General features: G+C 36.7%; 1 protein-coding gene across 5 annotated transcripts in view; it reads right to left on the bottom strand.

Moving 5' to 3' along the window:
• Positions 1-15,469, bottom strand: part of TRAPPC11 (trafficking protein particle complex 11) — a 41,213-nt gene that overhangs the window by 17,979 nt on the left and 7,765 nt on the right. For all 5 annotated transcript variants that reach the window (XM_034771542.1, XM_034771541.1, XM_034771546.1 and 2 more), the window contains exons 8-18: positions 14,698-14,794; positions 13,525-13,658; positions 12,506-12,653; positions 8,330-8,423; positions 6,677-6,756; positions 6,506-6,584; positions 6,361-6,415; positions 3,288-3,433; positions 2,048-2,109; positions 1,823-1,955; positions 971-1,101 (exon numbers count right to left, since the gene is read on the bottom strand). In XM_034771542.1, the coding sequence (XP_034627433.1) occupies positions 971-1,101; positions 1,823-1,955; positions 2,048-2,109; positions 3,288-3,433; positions 6,361-6,415; positions 6,506-6,584; positions 6,677-6,756; positions 8,330-8,423; positions 12,506-12,653; positions 13,525-13,658; positions 14,698-14,794 (1,159 nt within the window). The remainder of the gene's footprint in view (positions 1-970; positions 1,102-1,822; positions 1,956-2,047; positions 2,110-3,287; positions 3,434-6,360; positions 6,416-6,505; positions 6,585-6,676; positions 6,757-8,329; positions 8,424-12,505; positions 12,654-13,524; positions 13,659-14,697; positions 14,795-15,469) is intronic.

The following is a 15,469-nucleotide window of genomic DNA, read 5'->3' as shown; positions in this document are numbered from 1 at the left end:
CGCGCTCGACCTGGGCCACACTGAGCCCCCCTGGAACTCTCCTCCACCCCCCTGCTTACCTCCTGCCTGCTGCTTGTTTCAGGCTTCCCGCGAACATCTGATTCGCGGGGAGGAGAAGGTGGGTGGAGCGTTCAGGGGAGGAGGGGTAAGTGGGCCGGATGGACAGCTGCGTGGGGCCCTCTAGGGGCGCGGGGCCCCATTCAGGGGAATCGGCCTAAAGCCGGCCCTGTCTCTGCTAGTCATACCAGTGAACAATTAGTGTTATGGATCATAAATCTAATTTATTTAGGCAACTGATAGATACAAGTTTATTTAGGATAAAAAGTTTCCTCTAACCAGTAGTCTCAATAGTACTGCATAATTGCACTTTGCAGTAATTAAAGTGCAATTATCTTAGTTAATGTAACATATAGAAAGTCTTATTTGTAATTTTAGAGGATTTTAAAATATAATGTTTAATTTTAAAAAGCAACAGAGTCCTGTGGCACCTTTAAGACTAACAGATATATTGGAACATAAGCTTTCGTTGGTGAATACCCACTTCGTCAGACGCACGTCAACCTTGTCTTGCGTCTGACGAAGTGGGTATTCACCCATGAAAGCTTATGCTCCAATACATCTGTTAATCTTACAGGTGCCACAGGACTCTCTGTTGCTTTTTTACAGATCCAGACTAACACGGCTACCCCTCTGATACTTAATTTCAAAAGTGTTGTTTTATGAGTACCACAAGGAGACAAAAAGCTGTATTGTTGTCTCTACTAAATCACTGATGTTTTTATTAAATCAGTACAGTCCTCAGTAGAAGAATGACAGAGAAGAAAACACTTTAACAGAAAAATAAAAGGTGAAAGTGTCCCTTTTTCAATAAATTGGAAAAAGTATAATGAAGCTGCAAGGTTATAATAAGACTCATTACGAGAAATTAACCTTCCCCTAACAGATGATCACACATATAAAACATAGTTACCTGGTTATTGAAGCCGACACATAGTTTAGAAAACCTGATTGGATGAGGACAATCAGCTTTCAAGTAAATATCGAACTCAACAGGAACATCAACGTGAAAACTTGGAGCAAGAAACTTTGCTTTGCATTGCACTAGAATTTAAAACAAAAAGGTCTTTGTTAAGTTGATAAGACTGTGAAGCTGGAAAACTGAACTCCACCATAAACTCCCACACCTTGTACATGACACATCTACACAGAACAATCTTTTAGTTCCACCTATTCATAAATATACCAAGGTTAAAATACTGCCCTCCTACATGAAGCTAGGTAATATTCGGGACCTAAACACAAGGGCAAACAAGTTCAGCAGAACATAGGACACTTTCACTGCAATTATGCAGCTGCTAACGCCTCCCCCATATTCTCTTGTATTTGTGGGGTTTAAGCTAGTACATATCGTTATTTCCGTCCCTGGGAAGTTCTGTTTCAGAGGTACAGCATCCTCTCTCAGCAGAACTTTCTCTCTCTTCCACTGTATGTTAGGCCTTCAGTGGGCCAGTTGCAGCTCAGAGGATTCTTCCTGAGACAGGTCTCTCAAACTGTTTTTGTAACAACTACATTTATCCACATCACATCTGGGAGAAGGAGAAAGGGAAAAGATATAATTTGGATTTTCTCACCATCCTCCCACCCCAGTGATGTAGATAACGAAGAAATGGATTTGTTGCCACAAGCTCTATACGCTGGCAGTTAGAACATGTTTTGCATATTTATTCCTCCTCAGTGGCATCTTCAGCAAATGAGTGCAATTTACAACACCAAAGCATAATTTATCAGGACAAAACTATGTTTTAAAAGCTTTGTTACTTACCAAAAGGTACAAAATCTTGAACTTCTATTGTAAAAATATTGCTGCCTGCTAGGGAAACGCGGTCAGTCCACAGCTTCTGTGAAGCTTTCACAGCAGAAGCATCACAATCAGGTTCTGGATCTGGGCTCTCATTCTATACCCAGATAGGTTATAAAATAAAGATTTAATCCGATATTGAAAAATCTTTTGAATACATTTCAAGCAAGCTAAATTCTACTTGCTTACCATAAGAACTTTAATCAGGTTCTTTTCTATCCGAGACTTCTGGTCCTCTTTTAAAGTGGATGCTAATGAACAGAATTAAGGAAAGCAAACTACAAAACCAGGAGAATCCCAATCTTTCATCAGTATTAAAAGAAAGTTAATCCCTGACCTAAGACACCTAAAGCATTAATCTTCAGAAATCTACCACTTTCATGCAACACTTTCCAGGAGAACTTTGGTATTTCCAAATACAAATTCCATTACTTAATATTTTCTATCCATTTTAAGCCTTTTCTCTTATTCTCACCTCAGCCAATAGGAAAACACTCAATTGTGGCAAAATAAACTTCTGTTTCCAAACTCTGGCTACATGAAGTATTTTATAGCTTACAAGAAGGAAAAATTCCAAAGAGAATAACGCAATATTCTATGAAGGGAGCAATTTCCTCTCCACGCATTGCCAATGGTCTCATGTAGTTTCTGCTTATAAGTACAAGCAGAATGGTTCGGAGTAGTGGAAGCAACAGATTCTGATAAGACTGAAAATGGCAGCTGAGAAGAGATATAAAACAAATGTATTGACAGCAGAAGGACATTGTCCCTTGAAGTAGAGGAAAAGATAGGGTACAGTGAATGAGATCAAGTTAATATGAATCCAAGAGACTAAAACTACACAACAGAGTTTGGATTATTCCAGTGTAGCCACCATGCAGTAGTTGGCTAGGAGTTAAAAAGTGACATTTATATATTTTGTTATCGATACTCTTTATTTAAATATTAAAGCTCTCACTTACCCCTCCTGGAGGAGATTGTGCTGTCTTGTTTTTGTACAAAATGAGTCAGGTAAGTAGGCTATCACAAAGGGAATAAGTCTCTCTCTATGGTTATGTTTTACTAAGTTTATTTTCAACTGGTTAACATCTTTCTGACATTGTATTCTATACACTATTCTAGTTACGCAGTTTTTGGCCTCATTTTAATAATGTTATATGCATTACATCTTCTCTAACCCCAATTCACTCTTAAACTTTACAGCGCGCTCCAGTTCACTCCTAAACTTTACAGTGCATTAAACTGAAGAGCAAGATGTGCAAATTCTATGTTAGAAATAAGGGACCAAATTCAGCTCTGGCATAAGATGGTTCAACTCCAAAGTCAATACACTGGCATGCATTTGATCGGCACAATGATTTGTGACAAGGTTGAAGACTCAAATACTATAATAACTAGCAGGCATGAGATACACTTCTTTAAAGGATACCTCTACCCAACAGCTCTAGAGAGTAAGTAATGTAATCTTTTAAGTGTGCCATGAGGTAAGAACATTTGAGAGCTGTGGTCAATATGGAAGTAAGGAGAGTCCACCATCCTTCACTACGGTATTCACACATGACATAATCTAACAGCCTGGAAGAGGAAAAAAGTGGGACAAATGTATAATTAAGTAAAGTTATGGCTTATGTACTTGATACCCTCTTATATTGTGAACAATACTGAAGCCAACTCAAACCCACCTTTCCCTCCCCCCGAAAAGCTTAATCAATTACAGATTTACCAATAGAGACTCAAAGCTTCCCCCCCCCTTATTTTTATTTTATTTATAGCTGATCAAGAACCTTCTGTAAAATAGATGCATCATCTCCATTGGACAGTGAGCACCATTTTAAAAAAAGGATGTTTATTTCACTGTATTTACCTTTGTATAGACACAAAATGGTAAATGTTATGTTAAATGTAATACCTGCAGGTAGTATTGTTTTGGTTTTTTAAATGGCACTTACTGCACAAACTTAAACCAATAGAGAAATATGTAAGTGTCTTGCTAGAATGAAGCAAACACTTCGAACAAGAGATTTTCCAATCTCAGTTATCAGGAAGGAAACCAACCAACCAACCAACCGTAAAAGTTCCCAAATTGCCTCCCTTAACATTAAGTACAGAATTAAAAACAGCAGCTGGACAGAAATTAATTGTACCAGTATAACTTGTAAAAAACTTTCTTGTGTAGACAAGGCCTTACAGAAAATTGTTTCCAGCTAAGCAGCAACAGCAAAGATAGGACAAACTCACTCCCACCCGACCCACACACTCTTGGAAGATCACATTCTGTTGTATTGATAACTTTTCACTGAGAGTATTAAAATGCTTAACATTAAGTAGCACAGGCATTAACCCCTCCCACTTAGAAACAAAATTAAGAAGCTGAATGCACAACACTGATTTCATGCAAGATTAAAGTTAAATTTATGACTTTAGCACACCCAGAACTCCTAAACTTCCAACAGCTTTAGTGTTTCCTGGATTTTAAATTGTTACCTGTGTAACCTTAAACTTTAAATTAACAAGTTTTATTTTTAATAAATAAAAAACAGCATTTTTTACCTTTTAATATTAAATAGTAGGGCTGTCAATTAATCACAGTTAACTCACACGATTAACTCAAAAAAATTAATCATGAATTAATCGCACTGTTAAACAATATTATACCAATTGAAATTTATTAAATATTTTTGGATGTTTTTCTACATTTTCCCAATATATTGATTTCTATTACAACACAGGATACAAAGTGTACAGTACTCACTTTATATTATTTTTATTACAAATATTTGCACTGTAAAAATAATAAAAGAAACAGTATTTTTCAATTCACCTCATACAAGTACTGTAGTGTAATCTCTTATCGTGAAAGTGTAACTTACAAATGTAGATTTTTTTGTTACATAACTGCACTCAAAAACAAAACAATGTAAAACTTCAGAGCCTACTTCTTGTTCAGCCAATCACCATGAAAAACAAGTTTGTTTACATTTACATGAGATCATGCTGCCCGTTTATTACGCCTCTACCCTGATATAATGCTGTTCTTGGGAGCCAAAAAATCTTACCGCGTTATAGGTGAAACTGCCTTATATCGAACTTGCTTTGATCTGCCAGAGTGCGCAATCCCGCCCCCCCCCGGAGCGCTGTTTTACTGCGTTATATCTGAATTCATGTTATATCAGGATAGAGGTGTATTTACAATGTCACCAGCAAGTGAGAAAAGGCATTTGCATGGCACTTTTGTAGCCGGCCTTGCAAGGTATTTACATGCCAGATGTGATAAACATTCGTATGCTCCTTCATGCTTCCGCCACCATTCCAGAGTACATGCTTCCATGCTGATGACGCTTGTTAAAAAAAAAGTCTTAAAAGAGCAACACTCAGATGCTGAAACTACAGAACCTGAACCACCAAAAAAGAAAATCAACCTTCTGCTGGTGGGATTTGACTCAGATGATGAAAACGAACATGTGTCTGTCTGCTCTGCTTTGGATCATTATCAAACAGAACCCGCCATCAGCATTGATGCATGTCCTCTGGAATGGTGGTTGAAGCATGAGGGTAATATGAATCTTTAGCACATACAGCACTTAAACATCAGTGCCACTCGAACACCTGTTTTCACTTTCAGGTGACATTGTAAAGAAAAAGCAGGCAGCATTATCTCCTGCAAATTGTAACCAAACTTGTTTGTCTAAGCAATTGGCTGAAGTAGGAGTGAGTGGACTTTTAGGCTCTAAAGTTTTACATTTTATTTTTGAACACAGTTAATTTTTTGTACATAGTTCTACATTTGTAAGTTGATAAAGAGACTGCACTACAATACTTGTATTAGGTGAATTGAAGGATACTATTTCTTTTGTTTTTTACAGTGCAAATATTTGTAATCAAAAATAAATATAAAGTGAGCACTGTACACTTTTTATTCTGTGTTGAAATTGAAATCAATATATTTGTGTAGAAAACATCCAAAAATATTTAAATAAATGGTATTCTATTATTGTTTAAATAGCGCAATTAATTGTGATTAATTTTTAATCACTTGACAGTCCTATTAAATAGATATAACTACCTTCCCTAATTATTTAAGTAAGTATAGACAAAACATTCTGAAATTTTCTTTTAAGCTTTAGATTTAATTTTCTTTTCTTATGTCTTGAATGCTAAAGAATCTGAGAGGAGTATGAGTAATTAAATTCTCTTTGCAACTATCACACAGTATATTCCAAATTTTAGGCTGCTCTTATTTGTCCCACTGGGTAATCTTTTATTTGTGGACCATTGGCTGAGAATTACTCTCTTTTTCAGGAGTAACTTCTGAAGTGGACCATACAATGGGTCAGTAAGCGGGAATTAGCAATCTCAGATTCACTTCCAGAACTCCATGGGCATCACATCAAGGTAACCGAAGTCTCTTAAATGAATTTCCAACACCATCTCACAATTGATAAGGTCTATGTTCCAGATGAGAAAAATAATGCACTAAGGAATCATTCATAAATAATACTTACTTCAGAGCTTTGGTGTAATCTTTAGCATAATAATATTCTTCACCCATCTGAACCACTGAAAAGAACAAAGTCATATGTCTACAATGCAATACTTAAAATATTGTTGCAAAGATTTTCAAATATTTGTTCGGTAATTGATACTTACTTAAGTGACTCTTCATCCTTGGACATTTGTATTTCTTGAACTGTGCTACAGCATTACTCAGCAAAGTGATTATTAGCTCCTAACAGACAAATTAGCAGTAGTGATATGGCAATATTTATACTTCAAAAAAGTGTTAGAAAAATATAGAAATTACTTCTAAGATAAACTTACAGAGTGAGGAACATTTTTCTCTTTTAGTTGCAGGGCTAGAATTCCCACCTTCTCTTTTTCTGGATCAGAAAGATCAAAGCCTGCAAATGATAATGAAAAGTCCATTAAATTGGAATTTTGTCCAGTCCCAAAAGGAATTACTGTTTTTTCACAACAACAAGATAAGTGTACGTAAAGAGAGTTCTAACTCAGGCATATTTAGATTCTTCACATTGCCATCTCTTAGGAGAAAGAATGTTTATGTTTGGAGAACTCTGCTATATTCTCTGTTCTATAAAGATAATTTTGGAACAAACATTCTTTCTAACCAGCACATTATTATTAATTTAAAAGTGAACTTAGATGTTTTAAAAACGGACTTTTCAAAGATGGCCAGATTACTGGATAGAATATAATATATTTGTAAAATTTTAGTATAAGAAACTATTTGCTGGCTTCTAAGTAATGACTTCACAGTTGTGTTTTTCTACCAATAGTTGACAACATCAACACAAAGCAATGTAAGGAATGCTGCGCCCTGTTTATTTTATGCATTTATGAGGCTGTCATCTGCTGCAGGAAGACAGAACCCTGAATGCACATCTTAGTAGGAAACAAAAAGTTTTATTCACTTTTAAACTCCACTGGTATTTATAATTTTGATTCAAGACTCCAGGTTTTAAATCACACCAATTATATTCTCAAAATGGTATCACTGTATTATGACTGGTAACACCAGAAGGAGTCTGTATTAAGGACATCAAAAGTTGCTATGCCTAAAGGTGTATCCAGGTGATCAATGAGAGAAAAATGTTGAATTTGACAGTGTGAGCATTTCAAAGTCAAAGCTCATAAACTCAATGTTCCACTGATGGTGAAAATAGAATATATAGCCTTCCCAACTTTACAGCTAGTGATTCAGTTTTTCCCTTTAAATCTATTTTGATACCTGAAAAGGTGTTGCTGAAAGTGGCAGTTTTTGTCTGCCACAGTGAGGTGCTATTTACAATGGGATGAGTTTGCAGGCCTGATTCTCGTTAACATTAAGGCCTCCTTATGACACTCTGGCCCCTCTGTCTTTCTTGTGTGTCTCTCTCTGCCCCCCGTTTTTGGTTCTTACTCTCTTGTCTAACTTCTTATTGATTCTTACTTTTAGTCCAAGAGAATTTCTGGGGATATTATGGGAACTTCACTCTCTCACGTCTAGATAGGCCCATTATATTTGCCACAGTTTTAGAAAAGACATTAACAACAAAACAAAAATCATCAACATATGCATAACCACAACCAGCAGACTAAAATGATCTGTAGAACGATCATTATTTTGTGTACCACTTATTTTGTATTACACCAGTAACTAGTTTAAACACCTCTCTAGTTAGGTACAAGATATATTCATCTACACAGAAGGAGAAAACTTACAGAAATAAGATTCTAGATGTACACCTTCCTGAATTACACTTGAGATTTACACTGCCAAGTAAATGGACAAATTAAGGACTTAGTCCTGTAATTGGTTCTGCAGGGCAGACCACTGCACCCCTTCAGTCTCACTGAAGTCAGTTGGCTGTAAACAGGTGCAGGGAATCTGCCAATCCAGAGCTAATTACAGGATCAGGACCTCAATCCCTTTGTCTGACCTCTGTAGGAATTAAAAACAGAAAAATTATTTACTTAGTATTCCCTGACGCCATGATCTCTGTCCATAAAAGTCAAGCACTCCAGTTTGAGTTTCCAGTGGATCCGGATTGGGATAGCTGACAGAAGACTGTAAATTCAGCAAATATAGTCTTTAAAAAGGGTTCATATTTCAAACATATGAAAGATAACTGTGTTGAAGTAAATAAGCAAAAACATACACATTTAGAGCAAAAAGAGGAATATCAGTTCTTAATGTATTTAACTTTTTCAACCATTTGTGTAAATTACTACTTACTAGGAAACCAGATAAGCAATTGAAAAGTGTAATACTGGCATATACAATTGAAATGGTCATAGAGGAGTTTTTAGAGTAAGGGGTAGGGGAAAGCTGACAGGTATAGAGTAGCACATAGTGTGAATAGAGACATCCCTCGGGGAGGATTTATTAAAGGGGTTTCTCTATATCCTAGCAAACAGAAGATGATAGAAGTTGATAAAGTACAGGTAGAAATTAAAGAGAAACAGTCATATGAAAAAGGTTTCAGAGTGGTAGCCGTGTTAGTCTGAAGCAGCAAAAACAACAAGGAGTCCGTGTGGTACCTTAGAGACTAACAAATTTATTTGGGCATAAGCTTTCATGGCCCATGAAAGCTTATGCCCAAATAAATGTTAGTCTCTAAGATGCCACAAGGATTCCTCGTTGATTTTTCAAATGAAAAAAGAGTCCCATTCAATTAGATCACATGAAGGCAGACACATTTATTTAAGTGGTTGTATTCAAATGCTAGAAGGCTAAATACTATGATGTGTGAACTTGAGAGCCTGGTATTAAATGAGGATACGGATATAGTAGGCATCACAGAAACTTGGTACAACAATGATAATCAATAGACTATGGTACTACCAGGGTGCAAAATATATAGGAATGACAGAGTAGATTGTGCTAGTGGGGGAGCGGCACTATATATGAAAGTAAGTTGAGTCAAATATAGTAAAAATCTTAAATGACTCAAACTTTCAGAATCTTTATGGATAGAAATTCCAAGCTTGAATAATGAGTGTAGCAGTAGGAATATATTACTGACCACAGTGAAATGCTCAGAGAGAGGCTACAAAAACAGAGAAAACCCAATAATAATGGAGGATTTCAACTACCCCCATAATGACTGGCTACGTCACCTCAGGATGGGACGCAGAGATAAAATTTCTAGACACAATTAATGACTGCTTATTGGAGCAGCTAGTTCTGGAGCCCACAAGGGGAGAAGCAATTCTTGATTTAGTCCTAAGTGGCGCACAGAACTGGACGAAGAGGTGAATATAGCTGAAGCACTAAGTAATAGCAACCATAATGTAATTCAATTTAATATCCTTGTAGAGAGGAAAATACTAATGAAACCCCTTTTTAAATGCTACTGTGGTGGGAATGACAAAAATGAGGAAGCTAGTTAAACAAAACTTAAAAGGAACAGTTACAAGAGTGAAATGAAATGCCTGCAAGCAGCATGTAAAACTATTTAAAACATCATAATAGAGGCTCAAACTAAATGTATATTCCAAATTAAAAACCCCCAGTAATGACCAAAACCAAGAAAATGCCACTATGGTAAAAGAGATGGTTAGAGGCAAAAAGGCATCTTTATAAATAGGAAGTCAAATCCCACTGAGGAAAACAGAAGCATAAACTCTGGCAAGTCAACCGTAAAAGTATAATTAGGTGGGTCACAACAAGAATTTGAAGAGCAACAACTAAAAGACAAAAACTAACAGCAATTTTTTTTCAGTACATCAAAAGCAGAAAGGCTGCCAAGCAATCAGTGGGGCCACTGGACAAACCAAATGCTAAAGGAGCACTCAAGGAAGACAAGGCCGTTGCAGAAAAGCTAAATGAATTATTTGCATCAATCTTCACTGCAAAGGATGTGAATGAGATTCCTTCACCCGTGCCATTCTTTTTAGGTGATAAATCTAAGGAACTGCCTCAGATTGAGGTATAAATAGAGAAAGTTTTGGAACAAATTAATATTAACTGTGGTATAAAACCTATTGCTTAAATCAGCCTCTGCGCCAGATGATAGGAGAATAGCTAATATAATGCCAATTTTTAAAAAAGGCTCCAGAGGCACTCTTGACAATTACAGGCCAGTAAGCCTAATTTCAGTAACACGCAAACTGGTTGAAACCATAGTAAAGAACAGAATTACCAAACAAACACAATACACTGGGGAAGAGTCAACACTGCTTTTGTAAAGGGAAATTATGCCTCACCAATCTATTAGAATTCTCTGAGGGTGTCATCAAGCAGGTGGACAAAGGTGATCCAGCTGATAGAGTGTACTATACTTTCAGAAAGTCTTTGACAAGTTTCCTCATCAAAGAATCTTAAGCAAACTAAGCAGTCATGGGATAAAAGGGAAGGTCCTCTTATGGATCAGTAACTGGTTAAAAGGTAGGAAACAAAGGTTAGGAATAAATGGTCAGTTTTCACAATGGAGAGAAGTAAATAATAGGGTCTTGCAAGGATCTGTACTGGAACCAGTGTTGTTCAACATATTCATAAATTATCTGGAAAAAGGGGTGAACAGTGAGGGGCAAAGATGGCAGATGATACGATACAAAATTACTCAAGATAGTTAAGTCCAAAGCTGACTGTGAAGAGTTACAAAAGGATCTCACAAAACTGGGTGGCTGGGCAACAAAATGACAGATAAAATTCAATGTTGGTATATGCAAAGAAATGCACATTGAAAAACATAATCCCAGCTATATATCTCTATATATATATATAAATAAAAAAAAATGAATGGGGTCTAAATTAGCTGTTACCACTCAAGAGGTATCTTGGAGTCATTGTGGATAGTACTCTGAAAACATCTGCTCAATGTGTAGTGGCAGTCAAAATAGCTAACAGATTATTAGGAACCATTAGAAAAGGGATAGATAATAAGACAGAAAATATAATAATGCCACTATATAAATCCATGGTACACCCACACCTTGAACGCTGCATGCAGTTCTCGTCACCCCATCTCAAAAAAAGATATATTAGAATTGGAAAAGGTACAGAAAATGGCAACCAAAAATGATGACTGGTATGGAACACCTTTTATATGAGGAGAGATTAAAATGACGAACTATTTAATTTAGAAAACAGATGATTAAGGGAGAGAGATGACACCATAAAACAATGAATGGTGTGGAGAAAGTGAATAAGGAAGTGCTATTTACCCCTTCTCATAATACAAGAATGAGGGGTCACTCAATGACATTAATAGGCAGCAGGTTTAAAACAAACAAAGTACTTCTTCACACAATACACAGTCAACCTGTGAAACGCATTGTCGGGGATGTTATGAAGACCAAAAGTATAAATGGGTTCAAAAACGAATTAGATAAGTTAATGGAGAATAGGTCCATCAACGACTATTAGCCAATATGGTCAGGGATGCAATCACATGCTCTGGGAGTACCTAAGCCTCTGACTGCCAGAAGCTGGGACTGGACAATAGGCTGGAATTGTCCTGTTGTGTTCATTCCCTCTGAAGTATCTGCCACTAGCCACTGTCAGAAGACAGGATACTGGGCTAGATGCACCATTGGCTGTACTGGGTCAAACCATTCTTACGTTCTCAATTCAGTCTAACACCACAGCCTATTTACTTTTGTTTGTTTTTAGCATAACTTGTAATTGGTGTAAACTAATTACTTTTCCTTTTAAAGTCTGCACAGTTATAGGCAGTTTTGTTTATTTTTTTTTTAAGCCAGTTCCTAACAAGATTGCCCAGCAGTGACAGGTAAGTAGCATCAGTAGGAATTCAGCATCATATTTTAAATGACTGACACGTCAGTGTGAAAGTATAGTTTGGAATAATTATACATAAGTGTTCATAGCGGAATACAAATTGGCTCCTTTTTCAGACTTTCTGCCAGATAAGTGCTGAACAATTTAGAAACATTTAGAAAATATTTTACATAAAATCTGCTACATAACTAAAAATTGTTTTTTACAGTTGAGGTCATTTGGGATAAAGTGATGATTAATTTATTTACTAATGGTCAATTCTTCCAAATACTGTACTAGGTATTTCTGTTCGTAGGTTGCTAATAAAGGCATATTGTTGGATTTAGCTTCATCCATACTAGAGTGAAGCTTTAATAAACAAACATTTAGAACAAAAAGTTCTGATTGGCAAACAGTTTGCAACTTACGTCATGGTTACAGAGTACGTTGGCTAGTTGCTTCCGTTCCTGTGCATAGTATGCTGCCTGCTGGTAATAGAAACCTGGATTCTGAGTCTGAATTGCTGTCAAACCTAGTTTGATAGCCTCATCAAACAAGTCTCCAAAGGCCTGAAATCTTTAAAAACAACAACATTTTTTACCTGAATATTTACTATAAAATGTAAGATTAAGTTTTAACTGTGTGATATGTGGCTATGGTTAAGTACAATACACAATGGATTTGAACTAAAGTGTCATTGTAAATTAAAGGTCCAGTTCATCCAAGGCTTTCATAGGTTTTTGAACCTCAATGACCTATCCTACAACTGCATTCATGTGGGAGCAAAACTGCCAGGGTCAGGGCCCAGCTATTTTGAAATAATTGTACTACGTTTTGTAAAATGTGTAGGGTTTTAATTTCCATATACATTCAGTGCTCATGACTGATGCTGACTGACAGCCCTGGAGACTGAAGTCCTCCCTTTACGTGCAGAACAAATAAAGACTGGGCAATGACAATGAAAGCCTCCTAACTCCTCCCCACTAACTTGAGGCAATCCCAATACGCAGAACCCTCCCGCCCGCTCCCTCAGAGGACGGGAATTTTTACAGCTATGGCCTGCTGTCTACTGTATGTTTAAAACACAGTATAATGTTATGATATCTTTGTGAGGTTGGCATACATTATGAAGTTTTAAATTCCTACTGAAGTCAGTTAGACAAAGCTTCTAATAACAACTGTAGAATCAGACTCTATATCTCACAGTAGGTACCACATGTTGAGTCCCACCAGTTATGAATTACTGTCAGTTATTAATGCAAAGCACACTGACACAGGACAATTAAACTAATAAATGTGTAAGTATATTATACCTTTTAATATCTATTGCAACTCTTTCATGAAGGAAAAATTCAGAATTTCACTGCTTCTCTAGACATAAAACAATTAACTTTGTGAAATGCTTATTCATGAGCTACAATGGAAGTATTACTTAGCAAAAACATACTGTTTAGACATCCAGGCAGCATGCTCAAAAGCCAACTCTGCACTGCCTATTTTTTTCTTGCACAAGTCAATGTGCTTCCTGAACTGAGCAATTGCATCCAATGGGGTGTTATGCTGAAAACAGAGGCGACAAATCTACAGGAATCAAAATAAAAGGAAGACTTTAAAATCTTTATCAACGGTCTAATCAAAGTTCAAATTTCTAAAAGTAAATCTAACATTAGAAATGTAGTAGGTAAATGGTAAGATCCCAAACAATTTAGAAGTAAAAACAATATAAAAATGAAGGTCGGATACAACACCTGATAGCGTTTTATATGAAGCAAACAGGGTTCCATGCCACATATCCACATGGCCCTCCATATAAATTATGGCAAGAACTGAATGATTAGTCCTCTCCGGGGGGGGGGGGGGGGGACAGGGGGTGGGGGGGGAATCAAAAAGGCACAGATCACACTCACCTCAGAAGAGCATGAACACCACACACACTCCCAGATCCAGCATGGAACTGCTGGACTATTTGGAAGAGGAGGGATGCACAGCGCCAGATATCCTTTGGAGGCAGTGATCTTCCCCACAAAGGCTATGAAGTCTGCAGTAATCCAAACCTGCTGGATATCCCTTTCAAGGGCCTGGTCAAGGACCAGCTCCAGTAACGTTTTTTTTTTAAATTGGTAGGTAGAAAGACACTTTGCTGACCCAAGGTCCTCTAAAATCTGTTCTTCCAAAGGAAGAGCCATCCTTTCCTCAGGATTACTATTCCTTCTCCACCTTTTAAAACGGGGGGGTCATTAATCTATAGGCTACATGAACTTGTTTCTGTAAAGTGCTGTTCATTCCCACTGACTTCAAATGGGAATTGAGGAGGTGCTAAACTCTTCATGGGATGGAGCTCCATGTAAGCTCTAGCCCTTTAAAAAACAACACACAATACTAAACACCTGAACCCAACTTCTACGGAGGAGATATTTTCTCCTTGGAATTTGAAGTAACCTCCACAAGCTGGAATTTAGGGGGACTGCAGCCAGGTAGTACCTTAGAGCTAAATAGTGCTCTAAAAGCAATAATATAGGAGAGGTATTTTTAAATTAAATCTTTACAGATTCTGAGTCCTTCAGCTACCTTCGTATTTTAAAATGTACAGGTTTGCTAAAGGTTACAACCAATTTGTTACCTTGTAGTTTATAAATCCTGCCATGGTCTTGATTTCCAACATATTCGTTTCATGTGCCCTCAATTCATGTACAAGATTATATGCAGTTCTGTAATTTCTAAATATGAATGTTTACAAGTTAGATTGGTTGGTATACCAAAACAAAACAAAACCTATTAAAACAGAAAGAATCTGCATTCAATTAAAATAATTTTTCTGGTGAAAAGCTCATTGATAACAGTAACACATACAACTGACTCTGCATTCACAACACCCTCAAGCAAACTTTCTATTTCTATTTATTGGTCATGACAAAACTTTCCTGCCTTTTTCCAATCAGCAGTTTAGGAATGATGTAAAAAGAAAAGAAAAAAACAAACCCAAACCCTGTACTTTTTTGCTTCATTAATCTCTACCAACAGGCAGACTGAACACAAACTGCAATAGTCAAACGAACACTAGGATTACACGTTCCTAAAAGTACGTTAAAAACATTTCTGAAATACTAGTAAATCTTCAGATTTGATAAACAGTAGCACATATTCAGAGATGTAGCACAGAAGTCAGAAGCTGGCTATTTTTTTGTTAAGCAACAAAATAGTAAGTTAGAATATTGTGAAGTTTGGATTTAGTTACAGCGTTTGGTTTCAGAGATACATCTAAAAATATCCAGAAGTGAAATTCAGAAATCTTCGCAGAAAGTATCCATGGAATGCTTTTCCTTAGCAAGATACGCTAAGTAATGCCACCTGAGGGTCAGCTCTAAGCATGCAACTGACTATGAAGTCTATCC

The sequence above is a fragment of the Trachemys scripta genome, chromosome 5, assembly GCF_013100865.1.
Source record: "Trachemys scripta elegans isolate TJP31775 chromosome 5, CAS_Tse_1.0, whole genome shotgun sequence".
Classification (NCBI taxonomy): domain Eukaryota; kingdom Metazoa; phylum Chordata; order Testudines; family Emydidae; genus Trachemys; species Trachemys scripta.
The sequence above is the reverse complement of the archived record's forward strand: the minus strand, read 5'-3'. Positions and strand labels throughout refer to the sequence as shown.